Genomic DNA, 19766 nt, shown 5'->3' on the forward strand with positions numbered 1-19766 from the left:
TGGACGGTCATGATTTATTGTACTGTATGGCCCAGATTTTGCCGGAGTCTGGGCATCACGTGGAAGGCCCCGTGAGTTGAATGTCTTCCCTCGCCCTTCATATCAAAGTTTTCACCCTGCAATTTGTTGGAAGTGCGAGCTGACAACGGGGGCAGCAGGGTATCTGGAATCTCAGTGAACGAAGGGACCACCCGTCTGTCTCTTTAACCAAGGTGCGTTGAGAAAGAAACAGGAATGACAGAGAAGGAAATAGGGTGAATTTAAGAGGGAGAGAGAACAAAGAGAGAAAAAGAAAAAGTAAGAAAAAATTCAAAACTTTTAAAATGTTTTAATTCTCCAGCAATTTACTACCTGTAGGAATGTGGCTCCGCAGTTCCAGTTGTTCCCTTTCTGGGCTGGAAATATTGAGTGACATTGCAGGAACATAAATCTCGTCAATAAAAAAAAATACTTGCACTCTTAAATAATAGCCCTAACTTTCTGTGGCAATTTGCAACTCGCAGTGTATCTCTTCCTCGTCACAAGGTGCAGGACGATTTACACATTAATAACGACTTGCGCATTAAACTTGCTGTTGTTTTGGCTGGAGCTTGCAAATCTCTCTTCCCCTGTTAATCAATCAACATCCTGTTCAAATATACAAAAAGGTAAGACAAGTTTGTGTTAAGGGTTGTACTTGGTTTTAAAGTGTATGTATAAATGCTACAATCTCTGAATATTGAGAGGGTTAATCAATCTCTTCTAGAAGAGTGGCAAATGAATGCTGATTTTATATTCAGTCCTGTTCACTGTTCCTGTAGCTTGGTGGATGTTGTTGAAGTAGATGGGAATCCTATTCATTCTCTTGCTGAAAGGTTGGCCTTGTGCAATAATGCACTTGAATATTCTGAACTTCCATACGTGTATTCTGCTTTTATTTGAACAATGGGGTTAAGAACAGTGAGAGATTGTCTTTCATTTACTAGAATCACTTGAATTCAAGGATGCAGTAAAAAAAAGAGGCGACTGTTTGGCTAAGCAGCTTTTTGTAGTTATAGATTTGAGGGGAATATTTTTTCAGTTAGTACCCAGTTTTTTTCCAGTTAAGCACTTGAAGAAGCCCAGTTGTCTAAATGTATCCAGTGCAGAGTTATTCAATATATGATTGACAAGTTTGTTCAGAAACACTCTGCTGTACCACTGTGACAATGCCAAATTAGTGTTAGAGTGCAGTAGTGGATTTTGTTAAATTACTGATTTGGGTGCCTTGCTGAGGTGGTATTGGAGTATCTCATCCATGGCGATTAGGAAGACAGGCTATCGCAGTCATTAATGGTTTAATTTATAACATTTTAATTGAGTTCTGACCTAGAATGTAGAATCATTGTCTATATTTTAGATATTGGTGAATAATGTGTTGAGCGTCTTTTGGATATCCATTTGTCCAATAGGTGGTCAACACAAAGAAACCATTTCTGAAATTTGGGGAAACAAAATCCCCTTAAGGGATGGAAGAGCTCGCATCCTCACATTGGGTTGGCCTTATTGAGTAAATATTGTATCCAATGGACACTGGAGAATGTACAAAAAAGTTTTACAAGGATGGTAACCAGAACTGAGAGATTACATCTATCGGGAAAGATTGAACACATTGGGGCTTTTCTATTTTGAAAAGAGACTTGGAGGTGACCCGATAGAGGCCTTCAAAATGATGAATGGGTTCGACAGGGTAGATGTGAAGACAATGATTTCACTTGTGGGAGAACCTAAAACGAGGGACCATCAATACAAGATAATTACTAATGAGTCCAATAGGGGAATAAGGAGACATTTTTTTATTCACCGTCACCTTCTCAAGGGTTATTGGGGATAAGAACATAAGAATTAGGAGCAGGAGTAGGCCTTTCAGCCCCTCGAGCCTGCTCCGCCATTCAATGAGATCATGGCTGGTCTTCTACCTCAACTCCACTTTCCTGCACTATCCCCATATCCCTTGATTCCCTTAATATCCAAAAATGTATCAATCTCAGCCTTGGATGGGCAATAAATGCCGTTGCCAGCAACACCACATCCCATGAACAAATTTTTTAAAAACTGAGTGGTTAGAATGTTACCACAGGAAGTGGTTGAGCCAAATAGCATCGATGCTTTCAAAAGAAAACAAGACGAGTACACGAGAGAGAAAGGATTAGAAAGATAGGCTGAAAGTCTGAGATGAGGTAGATGGAATGGGATGAGATTCGCATGGAGTATAAACACCAGCACAGACCAGTTGGGCCGAATGATCTGTTTCTGTGCTGTACATTCTATGTCAGAGAGGAATCTAAAGCTGTCAACCCAAGTATTTTTGCACATCTTGTTACAGTTGGTTACAGGCTGACATCGGAAGAGACCAGAGATCAAATCGGCTGGGGGTGCATGAAATTTGGTCGGCTTGAAAAGCAAAGGGGACAAAATGCAAGACTAATCAGCTCACCCACACAGCAGGTCAAGCAGCATCTGTGGAGAGAGAAACCATTAATCATTTTATTAACTTGTCTTTGTAATTGATAAACCCCTGCCACCTAATGTGTTGGAAGAATTTTGATCTCTTCCTGATTGCAACCAGCCAGAAATAGCGAGAGATACCAACACTCAGAGAGTTTTGGAAATGGAATGCTGCACAGGCATTGAATGCAACAAAAGATTGCAAGAAATATGGGAGCTAGAGGAAGCAGTTTAGCAAATAATTTTCAGTCCTGCAAGACGACTCACTATTTTTATATTATTACGCAGAGGCAAGTTATATTGATAGAAATAAGTGAATCTGATCATAAATGTTGTTCTTGTTCACCTGATGGGAAATAAAGCAGTTTAATGATTTGTACTAGGTCTACTCTCTCCAAATCTTCACTCGGTTTGCCTTTGGACTGATTGAAGGAATACACAAGTGAGAGATACTGACTGATACTTGATTCAAGTCACAAGGGGTTATTATTATTACACCCCCAAGCCACATTATTGTACAAGTAGAAATAGGGCAGTGTGAGTCAAATCCCATAAAATAAGACAGTCCGTTTGCCTGCAGGTGCAACTGAACCCGAGGAGGTATCTACAGCAGGCCTGAATTTGAAATACGCGCAAATAAACTTTGAACATCAGTAACACTGTTCTTTTTACTTTCACAGTCACAGATGAAGATACTGTTAAACGATACTATGCCAAATTTGAAGAGAAGTTCTTCCAGTGTTGTGAAAAGGAACTTGCCAAAATCAACACATTCTATTCAGGTAACGGTTGATGGAGAAGGAAAGTCATGGTGGAATACTATCTGTTCATAGTTCTGTCCTATCTTTGTCACACAAATTTGGAACAAATAATACATATATTTCCTATAATAAAACACTGTTGATTTTGTTGTCTCATAAAAACATGCTATATTAGGCCTCCCTCTACATCTGCCCCGAAGATGTGTGTTACATGGAGGGGTCAGTGCTCCCTCTAAGCTGTGCACAGGCGCACATAAGGTTTCAAATACCGTGCAAGGTGCTCATAACCTTTCAAATACCGTGCGCGCGCGCGCAGAGAGGCTGCGCACAAGATTTAAAGGTACCACACACTGAAAAAACTGACCACGCATTTTTAAAGAGAACAGTGGGGAAGAGTTGTTGTGCATCTTGAATTACGAATATATGTACAATGACGGACAGGAAAAGACTCTCTGGTCCGTGAAGCCTGTCCACACAATTGTGGTACCCTTGTGTATCACAATGCACACACATACACTCCACCCTACCCCAACCGAAATCATGTGATCTCCTGGGAGAGGTGAAAAACCAGATAAAACCCACTCTCTGATCCCCTTAGGCAATCAAAACTAGTCCAGGAAATCACTCTGACCCTGATTTCTTTTGTAAAAGGTGATCTCCGCCCAAGCCAGAAACCGGTATCAGCTCCCGCTTGAAAGAATTTTGCACGAGCCGGCAGCCTGTTCTACAGGTCCACTGTCCTCTGGGAAAACATAAGAAATAGGAGCAGGAGTAGGCCATTTGTCCCCTCGAGCCTGCTCTGCCATTCAATAAGATCATGGCTGATCTGATCTTGACCTCAACCCCACTTCCCTGCCTGCTCCCCATAACGCTTGATTTTTATCGTTCAAAAATCTGTCTATCTCCACTTTAAATAGATTCAATGACCCAGCCTCCACAGCTCTCTAGGGTAGAGAATTCTAAAGATTTACGACCCTCTGAGAGAAGAAATTCCTCCTCATCTCCATTTTAAATGGGCAATCCCTTATTTTGAAACTATGCTCCCCTAGTTCTCGATTCGCCACGACGGAAAAGAGCCATCTAATAAAATTATGACCCTTGGTCCTCCCTAAGCAATTTAATTGGAACAAACTGTCTACTCAAACAAAATCTATTCCCTTCATCATCTTATAGATCTCAACCAAATTACCCCTCCATCTAGGCTTCTCTAAAGTGTAGAGTCCCAGCTCTTTTAGCCTATCTTGATAACTAAATGCTTCAAACTGGGAATGAATCTAAATACCCTCCTCTGCACCCTTTCCAAAACCTCTCTCGCCCACCATATGAGAAGACCAAAACTAGACACAGTATTCTAACTGAAGCCTGATGCTTTGTCCTATTGTCAGTTATTTTATAAATGCACTCAACACACTACTCGCTCTAGCTATCGCTTTACGGCATTGCACAGGAGCCTTCAGCGATCTGTGCACTAGAACGCGCAGATCTCTTTCCTTCTCCACCTCTTTAATCCTTTTCCCTGAAGGGTGTATGTATGTATGTTGAGCATTCATCTGCTCACTGCTCTTTTCCAAGTTAAACATCATTTGCCAGACGTGAGCCCATCTCCCAATGCATCTAGAGTCATCTGACGTAGGCGAGCACCTACAGTCCAGACTCTCGCACAAATCTTGGTATTATCTGCAAACTTGCAGATTGTGTCCCCAGCAGGAGAGCATTGATAAAAAAAGTAAAGAACAAAAGTCTTAGCACCGATCCCTGTGAGACAGCACTGTTGATGGATCCAAACAGATCCAAAATCTACCTATAACTACTTTCCACCGAGTTCTCAATTCAGCTCAATATATTGCCACTAATACTTGGATCTTGTGCATTACCGTCAAAAGCTTTATGGAAGTCTAAGTAGACAATGTCTATTGGGCTTGCATCATCCACAATCTTGGTGACTTCTTCAAAAATTACAATTACATTTGTAAGACATTACCTTTTTTTGAAGCTATGTTGGGTGGCCCTAATACGTCTCCCTCTATCCAAGTTATGAATTGAGCACAAAAATCTAGGCTGCCACTCCAGTATAGTACTGAGGGAGTGCTGCACAGTCTGCGCTGCCGTCTTTTGGATGAGATGTTAAACCAAGGCCACATCTGCCCTCAGGTGGACGTAATAGATCCCATGGCACTATTTCGAAGAAGAGCACGGGAGTTATCCCCGTTGTCCTGGCCAATATTTATCCCTCAATCAATATCACTAAAACAGATTACCTAGCCATTATCGCATTGCTGTTTGTGGGCGTTTTCTGGGCGCAAATTGGCTGTTGCGTTTTCCACATTACAACAGTGACTATACTTTAAAACTGCTTCATTAGCTGTAAAGTGCTTTGGGATGTCCGGTGGTCGAGAAAGGTGCTATATAAACGGAAATCTTTTTTTTTTGTATTACTGATGTCAAACTAATGGACTTATCATTACCCAGGTCCATCTTGTCTCCTTTTTTAAAGCTGGGAACTACATTAGCCTCATTTCTCTCCAAGGGAACTGTCAGAGTGCTGTGATCTATTAAAAATAGCAAGGGCAAGGGGCTCGCACAGCATTTGTCCCATCTCCCCATTGCAAGATTATCATGGATTAGTTGATTTATTAGATTACCTGTTTTAATATCTTATTATTAATATCTATCAGTAATGGATTTATAATCGATTATAACTAATGGATTTATTAAATGTAAACGTCTGTAATTATAAATTGTATGCAGTGGTAACCTGAATTATATATGACATGTAACCCTTTTGCTTATAATTGAAAATCTGAGAGTAAGCTGTAACCAGACAGCCTGTGATGAGAAAGAGAATTGCCATGGTTGAATGGGGACGCTGTGGTGAAAGCTGGATATTAGCCAACAGTAAGGATGAGAAAGAGTGTGCAGCTAGCCTGGGAAGCAAGGTCAGGTATAGCCTTGTTGGAATGTTATGATATCAGCAGTGAATTAAACACAGGCATTTTGCAGGTGCAGCAAGAACCCATATATCTACACTGAAGACACATTACACTGTGTTGCCATAACTACCCCAGCTATGAGTTTTGATGATCAAAAGCAAATGATGTAAGGATGTCATAGACTAGAACCTGCATAAGCCAAGGTGCTGCCAATGTGGCATCTTTATAATTGGATTTTACATAACATAAGAAATAGGAGCAGGAGTAGGTCATTTGGCCCCTCAAGCCTGCTCTGCCATTCAATGAGATCATGGCTGATCTGATCCTGGACTCAACTCCACTTCCCCGCCCACTCCCATAACCCTTATTGCTCAAATATTTGTCTATCTCCACCTTAAATATATGTAATGATCCAGCCTCCACAGCTCTCTGGGGCAGAGAATTCCAAAGATTCCACGGCCACCTGAGAAGAAATTCCTCCTCATTTCAGTTCTAAATGGGCAACCCCTTATTCTGAAACTATGCCCCCTAGTTCTAGATTTCCCCCATGAGGGGAAACATCCTCCCTGCATCTACCCTGTCAAGCCCCCTGACAATCCAGGGAATTTTGGTGCTCACCCAAGGGAATTTTGGGTGTAAGCCAGTGTTTGGTTCAGGAGGACACCATAGGTTTTGAATGAGAGTAAGGGTATAAGAAGGGAGTCTTAACAGCCACAAATTGTAGAAGATTTCAGAAGGAGTAGAAGATCTCCGGAAGAATCAAGGAGACATCCGGGTGACCAAGAGACACAGGGTGCAGCTTACTCACGGTTGCGGCTTCTACCCAGATTATAAGGGGTAATATAAGTCTCAAGTATACTCTGTAAACTGCTGCTCGAATACTGCAACGTATTAAGTTTTGCTTGTGCTGAATAAAGTTAAATCAGTGTCCCCAATATGGGTCAACCTCAAATCATTTGGAATGAGGCTCCCTCTGGGACTCTCGGGTGGATATCATTTGGCTCGGCTGCCCACTCTATTTTCAGTTCCTAATTCTATCTCAAACAATATGGTCATCAAGTTAATATTAACAGTTTTATTAACAGCATCATTAACTTTCAAACATCGTGTTCAAGACTGATGCAAAGTAGTCATTTAATATTTCCACAATACCCTGTGAGTCCGTCGTAGTTTGTCCTCAAGCATCCTTCAATGGCCCAATACACTCTGACAGTTCTCTGACTCTTCACATAACTGATAAAGCATTTCCCATTACTTCCACAATTATCTACGATCCTCTTTTCCATGATCCTTTTTGTTAATCTGATAGCGGTCTTCATTTTCTTTAGCTGTTCCTGGCACCTAACTTTGTTTAGTTGAATATTGGGTACCTTTGTTTGTAGAAACATTGTGGTCATGGTTCCATTGATCTGGTCATTTATGTAATTGCTGTTTGTGAGAGCTTGCTGTGTGCAAATTGACTGCCGCATTCCCTACATTAAAACAGTGACGTCCTGAGGTTGTAAAAGGCACTATATAAGTGCGAGTCTTCCTTTTCATTTCCCCATTCACTGCAATTGTTGTCAATTATTGCACTATGCCACTGCCCGGGCTAAGATCAGATAACTCAGCACAAACCGGGAATTGAATATAGCACCTTACCAGTCTGTTTGGTTCAGTCTTACACTGTGCAGAGGCTTTACTATATCATCTACTGGCCCCAATACCATAGATCATTTTTCATAAGAATTTTCTTAATCTTCTGTATAAAGATTGTGTGAGATTGAGCGTGGTATTGTGGAGACAAAGTCCTGTCTTCACACTGAGGACACCCTCCATCGTGTTGTGTGACACTATCACTGAGCTAAATGGGATAGATTCAGAACAAATCTAGCAGCTCAAAACTGGGCATCCATGAGGCATTGTCGGCCATCAGCAACAGCAGAATTGTACTCCACCACAATCTGTAACCTCATGGCCTGGCATATCCTTCACTCTACCATTACCACCAAGCCAGGAGACCAACCCTGGTTCAAGGAGGAGTGTAGAAGAGCATGCCAGGAGCAGCACCAGGCGTACCTAAAAATGAGGTGCTAACCTGGAGAAGCTGCAATACAGGACTATGTGCAAGCTAAACAGCAGCAGCAGCAGCATGTTATAGATAGGGCTAAGCAATCCCACAATTAACGGATCAGATCAAAGCACTGTAGTCGTGCTACATCCAGTTGTGAATGGTGGTGGACCCTTAAACAACTAACAGGAGAAGGAGGCTCTAGGAATATCCCATCCTCAATGATGGTGGAACCCAGTACAAAAGACAAGGCTGAAGCGTTTGCAACCATCTTCAGCCAGAAGTGCCTAGTGGACGATCCATATCGGCCTCCTCCTGAGGTCCCCACCATCACACAAGCCAGTCTTCAGCCAATTTGATTCACTCCACGTGATACTACAAAACGGCTGAGCACACTGGATACAGCAAAGGCTATAGTCCCTGACAACGTCCCGGCTGTTGTACTGAAGACTTGTGCTCCAGAACTAGCCACGCCTCTAGCCGAGCTGTTCCAGTACAGCTTCAACACTGGCATCTACCTGACAAGGCAGAAAACAGCCCAGGTATGTCCTGTCCTCAAAAGGCAGGACAAATACAATCTGGCATTACCATCGCTGAATCCCCCACTATCAACATCCTGGGAGTTACCATTGAACAGAAACTTAACTGGAACAGCCACATAAATACTGTGGCAACAAGAGCAGGTCAGAAGCTGGGTATTCTGCAGTGAGTGACTCCCCCACATTTTTTCCACCATCTACAAAGCACAAGTAAGGAGTGTGATGGAATCCAGGACAAAGCAGCCCTCTTGATTGGCACCCCATCCACCATCTTATACATTCACTCCCTCCATCACGGGCGTACCGTGGCTGCAGTGTGTACCATCTACAAGATGCACTGCAGCAACTTGCCCAGGCTTCTTCAGTAGCACCTACCAAACCCGCAACCTCTACCACCTAAAAGGACAAGGGCAGCAGGTGCATGGGAACACCACAACCACCACCTCCACATTGCCCTCTAAGTCACACACCATCCTGACTTGGAAATATATTGCCGTTCCTTCATCGTCGCTGGGTCAAAATCCTGGAATTCCCTCCCTAACAGCACTGTGGGAGTACTTTCACCACATGGACTGCAGCGGTTCAAGAAGGTGGCTCACCACCACCTTCTCGAGGACAATTAGGGATGGGCAATAAATGCTGGCCTTACCAGCAACGCCCACATCCCGGAACGAAAAAAGAAGCATTGCTTAAAAAAAAAACGTTGCAACGATTGTATGTATTTTAATATTTTTATATAAATACATTAAGCTGGCTCATGCTGTGTTAAGAGTCTGGAACAAGTTGATTTTCCGTTTCTTGGTAGGAAATGGATACAGTGCAAAGAAGCACTTTAAAGAGCAATGAGTAATAAGGAAAAATAGAAGAGTAGGACTCTCAGGGGGTGTACGGAATACAGACCAGAAGGTCTGAGGTTTGATTCCCAGCTTGTGTTGAATAAGCTGATCTCAGCTGGGGCAGCAATTGGGTGTCACAATCACCCTCAACATCCTTGGACTTGGGAGAGAAAAACTCAGCTGTGGTTCTCACTCCTGCTATCCATTTACGCATTTGGGCATCGGTTGAGGACAACTTCAGGCTCAAGAATGATACCTCTTGCAGGCAAAATAGCCTGCCAGCAGTCAATGTCTTAAGCTCACACACGAAGGAATGGCTACTTGGGCAAAGTTCCAGACAGGAGGCCACACTTGTGGAAATGTACCCCAAAAAGAAGCCAGTTCCTTCAGGAAAGGTGGTGAGAAAACTAACGAAAAAAGTCTGGGAGAAAAAAAAATCAAAAAAAAAAAATTGCTGGGAATGTTGTGCCAGAAAATCTGCAAAAACTATGTATAATCCAAAAGGTTTAAAGATTCAATTTGAAGAAATGTTTGTCTTCAGCATTCTGTTTTGAGGAATAAATGTCGAATGATCCCTTGGATCTCATTGCCTAGCTGGCAGCCAGAACAGGAATACACAATTGGATCTCGTCTCTCCAAAATAGTAACTCTACACCCTCCCTATTGCTGTGCATCATCTCGCTGTTTCTTAAATTAGTCCAGTGTCCTGGATTCAACATCATCCCTACAAGATCTCCAGAGAGTGTATTTCGCTTGTTTGGGAATCAAACCTGTGACTCTGGCATTATTAGTACCACGTGCAGGTCAGTTGCAGTACGAGTTCTGTCTAGCTTTATTGCTGGGCTCATTACAAAATAATTCAATTTTCACACACTTTTTTTTTCTTTTCTCTTGATCCATCACCACATGCCAAAAAAGCCAAGCAAGAAGTCAGCACTCTTCCTGCTGCAGGCACGGGTATGTCTCATCATCTCCCAAGTGGCTGATTTGGTGCTTTTAGAATCTGGCTCAATTGTCCACCTCAATTGCATTGTCAACATCAAAATCTTTGTAGATATCTGAATGTCTGATTTTAATTACCAGTAATAACGTTATAATTTTCAGTAGTAAATTAAAACAGCCATGAAATTAGCCATTAAAGGATGGAAAATAACTGCGTGTGACTGCTGGAAACCATCCACTGATGTGTGAGTGCTGCTGAGAGCAGTTTAAAACAGCAAACCACCTTAATAAAAAAAATATAATTAAACCTTACCAGAAACCAACCAGACAAGACTAATTCACTTGGAGTAATTTTCTATTCTGAAGATGGTGGATGAGAGGCCCAGTAGACATTGTCTATTTAGACTTCCAAAAAGTTTTTGCTAGGGTACCACACAAGATGCTTCTCTGCAAGATTAGAGCCTCTGGGCTTCGTGGTAATATATTGAGCTGGATTGAGAACTGGCTGGCAGGGCATAGGCAAAAAGTAGTTATAGATGGATTTGGATCTGTTTGGAGACGGGTCACCAGTGGTGTTCTGTTGGGATCGTTGCTCTTTACTATTTTTATTAATGATCTGGATGTACGTGTTGGGGGCACAATCTGCTAATTTCCAGATGATACGAAGATCTATGTGAGTATTAGGTCTGTAGATGATGCTCCTCTGCTTCAGGCAGATCTTAATGTGTTGGGAGATTTGGCTCATGACTGGCAAATGATGTTTAATTTGGATAAATGCAATGCTGTGCATGTGGGCAGGGTGAATGCTTATTCATACACCCTTCAGGGAAAAGTATTAAAGAAGGTGGAGAAAGAAAGAGATCTGGGTGTTCTAGTGCATAGATCTCTAAAGGTACGTGAGTAATGCTGTGGAGTGCTAGCTAGAGCATATAGTGTTGGGGTGCATTCATAGGACAATTGACTAAGATGAATTATACTATTTTGTCCTTGTACAAGACCTTGGTCAGACCTCACTTGGAATTTTGTGTTTAGTTTTGGCCTCACATGGTGGGTGATATTGAAGCTTTGGAAAGGGTGAAGAGGAGGGTCAGTAGACTAATTCCAAATATATAGCAACTTAGTTATCAAGATAGGCTAATAGAGTTGGGACTCTACACTTTAGAAAAGCGTAAACTTGGGAGTGCTCTGATTAAAGTTGAAAAGATGATGAAGGGAATAGATTATGTTCCAGTTGACAGTTTGTTCCAATTAAGTTGGATGGTGAGGACCAGTAATCACAATTCTAAGGGGTGTAAAGCCAGATCTAGGTTCGATGTCAGGTGGTGGTTCTTTTCCCAGAGAATAATAGACATCTGGAAGAGGCTGCCATCTCGGGCGGTGGATGACGATTTGCCGAATTCCTTCAAGCGAGAGCCGGACCTGTTTCTGATTGCAGCACATATCACCTCTTACAAAAGGTAGCTATTTAGGGAATTCATGAGCAGAGTGATGATCTGGACTAGTTTTGATCACCGAGATTGGTTGGAGAGGAATGTCCCAGATTGCTCTTCCCCACCACCTCTCCCCAAAGTAGCTTGTGTTTTCAGCTCGTTCATGAGATCACATGGTTTTAGGCAGGTTGGAGAGTGTTTAGATTGTGATACACAATTTATCACAATTGTGTGGGGCAGGCTGGATAGACCGGAGGGTCTTTACCTGTCTGTCATTGTTCATATTCACAAATTTACATTGGCTTCACAATGTCATCCTCATACATGTTTTTACAGCTGGTGGATAATTGAGCGGATTTACAGAGTGTACAAGGTTGTAAGAGCCAACTCTTCCCCCAGTTGAAAACTGCATTGGACAGGGAGTAGATAGGACAAATAGTTAAACAATGTTTTTGTATGATTACCCTGGCAACTTTGCATGGTCGTCTGTGAAATGTTTTATACTGATGCATGAAAATGTTGACTCTCAAATTCTGCCTAGTTAAGGGTTTCTGATGTAAACATTGGGAGCCGTCTCATAAATGCTGCTCTCCTGCAATCCGACCTACAGTATGCTAGTGTAAAACTGTCTTTCGAGGGAGTCGAAGTCAGGTGCTTGCCCACAGAAAGAGAATCTAGCTTCTCTTGCATACCTTCCCAAGCGGCACTCATAGGTGTATATATATATATATATACAGGTATATTATCTATTATATTATGGATGTCTGTTAAATCACCACCATGTTCAGACCAGGTAGTTCGGTTACATAAGTAATTTATGTAAATTAATGATACATCTTTAGAATTCTGTTTAACAGACTTTCTTCTCCAAGATCTGCGTGTGTACTGGTACCGTGGGCAACTAATGTTCAGCAGAGTGATGATGAGCATGTTTGAAAATGTCTAGTTTTCACTTATTTTAAATAAAAACAACCCAATGCAGCCAGACATCTCTAATTGTATGAGATTGCTAACCGCCGGGAGGGATAATGAAAAAAAAATGGCGCAGCTGTTTGTAGTAATCTCAGGAACGGTCACCAGTGTGCCGTAAGCAATAATTACACTTCTACTTCAGAGGGGCCTCTGGGACTGGTGATGCATCTGAACAAACATTACATCAATTATTTTCAACAGAGACAGGAGTTACTTTGATTATCATTCACTGGTAGCTATTGAGAGCAATGCAATAGATTTTTATGCCAAATCTTTAGAAGGTTGGGGTGGGTGGGGGGGGGGGGTGCAATTACATTAACATCTCAATAACCTGACAGCTACTCCTGATTTTGAGGTTTGCAAAATATGGCAAGTCCACTCTTTGCTAGATTCATAGGCACCTGCATTCATTTTTGTCAAGCTTGTGTTCAATCTGTCCCTGAGGTGTTACACTCAGTACTAGAAATGGACAGTGCAGTGTGCTTTCCAGTATTAACTGAGCATCAAGTTGGGAAACATCACTGAAATAGAGTATCATTGTGCTGTAGAATCACACAGCACAGAAGGAAACAGTTCAGCCCATCGTGCCTGTGCCAGCTTCCTATTTCCCAACTCTTCACCCATAAATAACAGGCCAATGCATAGAAGCTAAGACTATTCTGTCAGTTATTTACATATTAATTAATACAAAAAAACAGTAACGTATATAAAATTAATGGTATAGCACAATTTTAAAAAGTCAACAATGATTAACATCCACTTTTTAGAATGTGTTCAATAAAATTGAACTTCAAGAATCCATTTTATATGTGGATAACTCAAATTTCAATTCACCAAAGAATATGAGGATCTTTCGACTACAAAACAATCCCATTGTTCTTGTACCATTTAAAAGTCTCTAGATGCTGTCAATCACCCTGATCAAAGTCACAATACATTGTGATATTTTGATGAGCAAATTATCGCATGTTGTCTGAATTTCAAATACTTACTGAGGCCTGGCACTGTAGAATTCAAATATACCTTGATTTAGTTTCCAGCTCAAACAACCTTGTTTGGTTCTTGTAGAAGATCCATCTACCTTTCTCCATTTTGAAACTTAGTGAGAGAATTGAGTTTTTTCCACTGGATACTTGCAAGAGATTTGTCTATCCTGTCGGTAAAGTTACGGTGTACAGTCTGCAGAGCCTTTAGAAGAGATCACTTTTTGATAAACTGCATGGAGGAAATTATTGGGGTAAATGTAGCCATATTTACCATGCTGTTTGTTTGGAGGGGAAGATCAGTTTTATGCTAATAAAGGTGAGAGATGTTACTGTTTGTAAACCAGTGTCTACAGAGAAATCTCACATATAGCATAGCTAGGTTCAGGGTTAAGCTCCCTCTGCCCCAGCAGAGTGCCTCAACTGCAAGTTAAGAGGAGCATTCCATACATCATCAGCAAGTGGCTAAATAGAGATGTCCCAATGATCTCTAGAGTGAGAGACTCCATTTTGAGGCAGTTTTGTGCTTTGCATTTCCACTCACTAGGAACTGCCCAAACGCATCTTGAGTAAGACTTTCATCTATCAGTCTGGACTGGATTGAAACCCAATGAAAGGGTAATATACTAACACATTGCTCTGCCTATATTTTCTCTCTTAATAGAATCTTTTAAGTACTTAGGAAGTGTTAAGTGTGCATTCTAGTGCAGACTTGAGGAAAAATGGAGAAGGTTGTGTGGACACCACGTGACAACATGGAGTGACAGTTCTGTCTGTCTCACTATTATCTCAGTCAGATTAACAACCAGGAAAAACTAAACCTACTTTTATATTGGTTTAGTGCGGAGCTGGTACCACCAGCTCTCAACCAATGGATTGTACAGTCTGTGATAACACCAGAGTAACAGTGCCAGATTTATTAAGGCCATCAACTGGAAAAACAATATAAAATGTGGGTCTGCTTAATGAATCTGGCATCTTTACTGTGCGTTGAGTCTCAATTGGTGCTAACCTGTGCACTATCTAATGAAGGTATGTGGAGCACTATGATTAAGAGGACGTCATAAAGAATTACAATTCCACAGGCGCCTGTCTGCTGTAGGTAACAATTAAAAATGTACAGTTCCTCCCTAAGTGTTGAGAAACTATATAATTATAAAAACAGAAAATGCTGGAAATACTCAGCAGGTCAGGCAGTATCTGTGGAGAGAGAAAAACAGTTAACATTTCAGCTGCCCCTTGGCGATATCATCCGAAAACATGGAGTCAGTTTCCAAATGTATGCAGTCGACACCCAACTCTACTTCTCCATCACTCCTCGACCCCTCCGTGGTCTCTAAATTGTCAGACTGCTTGTCCAACATCCAGTCCTGGATGAGCAGAAATTTTCTTCAATTAAATATTGGGAAGATCAAAAGCTTATTGTCTTTGGCCCCTGCCACAAACTGCGTTCCCTACCCACTGACTCCATCCCTCTCCCTAGCATCTATCTGAGGCTAAACCAAACTGTTCGCAACCTCGGCATCATATTTGACCCTGAAATGAGTTTCCAGCCACATATCCGCGGCTTAACTAAAACTGTCTATTTCCACCTCTGTAATATTGCCCGCCTCTGCCCCTGCCTCGGCTCCTCTGCTGCTGAAAACCTCATCCATGACTTTGTTACCTCTAGACTTACTCCAACACACTCCTGGCTGACCGCACACATTCTACATTACGTAAACTTAAGGTCTTCCAAATCTCGTCTGCCCGTGTCCTAACTCTCACCAAGTCCCAATCACCCATCACCCCTGTGCTCGCTGACCTACACTGGCTCCCGGTTAAGCAACGCCTCAATTTCAAAATTCTCACCCTTGTTTACAAATCCCTCCATGACCTCGCCCCTCTCTATCTCTTTCAACCTCACATCGCCACAAGATGTCTGCACTTCTCAAATTCTGCCCTCTTGAGCATCCCTGATTATATCGCTCAACCATTGGTGGCCGTGCCTTCAGCTGCCTGGGCCCTAAGTTTTGGACTTCCCTCCCTAAACCTCTCTGCCTCTCTACACTTCTTTCCTCCTTTAAGACGCTCCTTAAAACCTACCTGTTTTCTGCCGTAATTTCTTCTTGTATGGCTCGGTGTCAAATTTATTTGTTTTGTCTTATAGCATTTCTGTGAAGCGCCTCGGGATGTTTTACAACGTTCAAGGCCCTTCAAAAATAAAAGTTGTCGTTGTTGGTTGATGACTCTTCATTAGCAACCTGAAACGTTAATTCTCTTTCTCTCTCCATAGATGCTGCCTGACCTGAGTATTTCCAGCATTTTCTGTTTTTATTTTAGATTCCAGCATCTGCAGTATTTTACTTTTGTAACTATATAATTATGTTCAGCATAGAGTTCAATCATGATGCGCTTTTCACCACTACACACAGTCTTGATGCCGCTTGTGGAAAAGGTTTACGATATTCTAATGAGCTGTGTTCCCTTTCGAGTGTTTTGCTGCGCTCCCTGTAAGTGAACCTCTCGTGCTCTGATTCAGAAGCTGCAGCCTCTCAGATTTCCATTCCTAGAAATCTGGTATGATTTTTGGTGGCCAGTGCCCTCTGCACATTTCACTCCAATTTTTTTCAGAAGACAGAAACATTGACCATCTTAGTTCATTTGAGACTCCAAATTGAGTTACTCTGTGATTATTTACAGTGATACTAACGAGGAGCAATACAGAACAGTGCCAATAGCTGTACCAAACCTTTTGATTGTACACTCTGTTCCTTCAGTAGTGAATGTAGAAAGTCTCTTTCTAACTCTAGGACAAACATTCGATAACATTTTTGGGAATGCTCAGTCTCTTATCCTCCACTCACTTAGTCCCATTGTCAGGATTTAAGTGTCGTATTTTGTCTTTGATTTGCCTGAAGTTCATAACATTCAATGTAGATAGAAAACGCATATTCTTCTTACATTATCTAGATTGCTTAACTGTTTATTTGCAATCTGTTCCAAATTGAATGATTCACAGAATGTTCACACATCCAACATGAGGCCTTCCTGTCTCAATTAGAATATCAAACTAATCTGAACATTAAAAACCAAGGACATCTCTGGTAGGTAGAACAAGTGGTGTTGATCAACCATCATAAGATTCACTCTGCTTTCGGTTTAAATTCATGCAATATGCATATGCTAGTCCTACATTATACTGTGACAAGACCGTGGAATCGGTCACACCCCTTGCCAAGACTGGAAGTTTTTTCTTATCAAATACCCAAATGGGAATTTTGAGAACAAAGCAATTTTTGAAGTGCAGTTACTGCTGGCAAGTGTTGCAGTCAATTTGAGCACACCAGGGTCCCATGAACAGCAGTGAGATGAATGACCAGTTAATCTGATTGTATGGTGGTGGTGGCTAAGGGATGAAAGTTGGCCAGAACACCAGAAGTAGTTCATGTGCATCTTTGTTACCTCTAGACTCAACTATTCCAATGCACTCCTGGCTGGTCTCCCACATTCTACCCACGTAAACTAGAGGTGATCCAAAACTCGGCTGCCCATGTCCTAACTCACACCAAGTCCCGCTCACCCATCACCCCTGTGCTTGCTGACCTACATTGGATTCCATTTAATCAATGCCTCTATTTCAAAATTCTCATCCTTGTTTTCCAATCCCTCCATGGCCTCGCCCCTCCCTATTTCTGTAATCTCCTCCAGCCCCACAACCCGAGATGTCTGCACTCCTCTAATTCTCCCCTCTTCAGCATCCCTCATTATAATCGCTCAACCATTGGTGACCGTGCCTTCTGTTGCCGAGGCCCCAAGCTCTGGAACTCTCTGCCTCTCTATCTCTCTTTCCTCCTTCAAGACGCTCCTTAAAACCTACCTCTTTGACCAAGCTTTTGGTCACTTGCGCTAATTTCTAATTGTGCAGCTTGGTGTCAATTTTTTAATCTCATAGTACTCCTGTGAAGCGCCTTGGGAATGTTTCACTACGTTAAAGGCACTATATAAATGCAAGTTGTTTTAAATCCACTTGGTTGGCAGGCCTTGTTTTAAAATGTCATCCAAAAGACAGCTTCTTTTAAACATTCATTTAATACTGCATTGATAGACAAGGTGACCAGTGTCGGAGAGTATTTCTTATGTCAAGACTCACTTCTAACAATGGGTCACTGGATGGATATCTTGAAAAATAAAGCTGGACAACTTTTGTGTCTCCCTCAGCAGCCAGGGAATGGAGACCAGTTGTGGCTTCTACTGTCATCTAGGTTAGGATTGGCTAACAGCAGATCAAAGACTGAACTTGAGACCGCCATTTCTCTGGCTCCGTTGTTTGGTCACAAATATTGACTGGGAGGGGCTGCTTTAAGTCATGTTCTCCATTTCCACTTCTGATCATCATAGAAATGTTCAGCTTGGAAGGAGGCTATTTTGGCCCATCGTGTCCACGCTGGCCGAACAAGAGCTATCCAACCTAATCCCACTTTCCAGCTCTTGGCCCATGCACATCCAAGTATTAAATGTAGGGAGGCTTTCTGCCTCTATCATCCTTTTAGGCAGTGAGTTGCAGACACCCACCACCCTCTGGGTGAAGACATTTCCCCTCATATCTCCTCTAAACCTCCTCCCAATTACTTTAAATCTATGGCCCCTGCTTGTTGGCTCCTCTGCCAAGGGAAACAGATCATTCCTATCCACTCTATCCAAGCCCCTCAATTTTATACACCTCAATCAGATCTCCCTTTGGCCTCCTCTGTTTCAAAGAAAACAGACCCAGCAACTCCAATCTTTGCTCATAGCCCAAATTCTCCAGTCCAAGCAACATTCTTGTAAATCTCTTCTGCACCCTTTCCAGTGTAATCACACACTTCCTATAATGTGGTGACCAGAACTGCACACAGTACTCCAGTTGCAGCCGAACCAGTGTTTTATACAGTTCAAGCACAACGTCCTTGCTCTTGTATTCCATGACTCGACTAATAAAGGCAAGTCTTCCACATGCCTTCTTAACCATCTTATCTACCTTGCCTGCTACCTTCAGGGATCTGTAGACTTGCACTCCAAGGTCCCTTTGTTCCTCGACACTTTTCAGTGTCGTACCATTTAATGTGTATTCCATTGCCTTGATAGACCTCCCCAAATGCATTACCTCACACTTACCCGATTGAATTCCATTTGCACTGTTTAGCCCACCTGACCAGTACATTGATATCTTCCTGCTGTCCACAGCTTTCTTCTTCTTTATCTACCACAGAGCCTATTTTCGTGTCATCTTCAAACTTCTCAATTATACACCCAATATTCAAGTCCAAGTCATTGATATACACCACAGAAAATAAGAGACCTAGCATTGAGCCCTGTGGAACCCCACTGGATACAGCCTTTCTAATAAACTGCATCAAAAAAACACCCATCAACCATTATCCTTTGCTTCCTGCCTCTGAGCCAATTTTGGATCCAACTTGCCACTTTGCCCTGGATCCCATGGGCTTTTACTTTCATGACCAGTGTGCCATGTGGCACCTTATAAAAAGCTTTGCTAAAATCCATATACACTGCATCATACGCACTGCCCTCATCGATCCTCCTGGTTACCTCCTCGAAAAATTCAATCAAGTTAGTCAGACACGACCTTCCCCTAACAAATCCATGTTGACTGTCCTTGATTAAGCCACGTGTTTCCAAATGAAGATTTATCCTGACTCTCAGGATTTTTTCCAATAATTTTCCCACCACTGAGGTTAGGCTGACTGATCTGTAATTACTCAGTCTATCCCTTTCTCCCTTTTTAAACAAAGGTACAACATTAGCAGTCCTCTGGCACCACACTTGATGGGTTTGGTTAAAAAGGGAGTATCGTTTGAATGGAACATGAAATGTT

General features: G+C 42.0%; 1 protein-coding gene across 1 annotated transcript in view; it reads left to right on the forward strand.

The window, feature by feature from the left end:
- Positions 1-19766, forward strand: part of LOC139268770 (xenotropic and polytropic retrovirus receptor 1 homolog) — a 383202-nt gene that overhangs the window by 184872 nt on the left and 178564 nt on the right. Inside the window, exon 3 of the mRNA XM_070887449.1 lies at positions 3147-3248. Coding sequence (XP_070743550.1) covers positions 3147-3248 — 102 coding nt within the window. The remainder of the gene's footprint in view (positions 1-3146; positions 3249-19766) is intronic.

This window comes from Pristiophorus japonicus, chromosome 8, assembly GCF_044704955.1.
Source record: "Pristiophorus japonicus isolate sPriJap1 chromosome 8, sPriJap1.hap1, whole genome shotgun sequence".
Classification (NCBI taxonomy): domain Eukaryota; kingdom Metazoa; phylum Chordata; class Chondrichthyes; family Pristiophoridae; genus Pristiophorus; species Pristiophorus japonicus.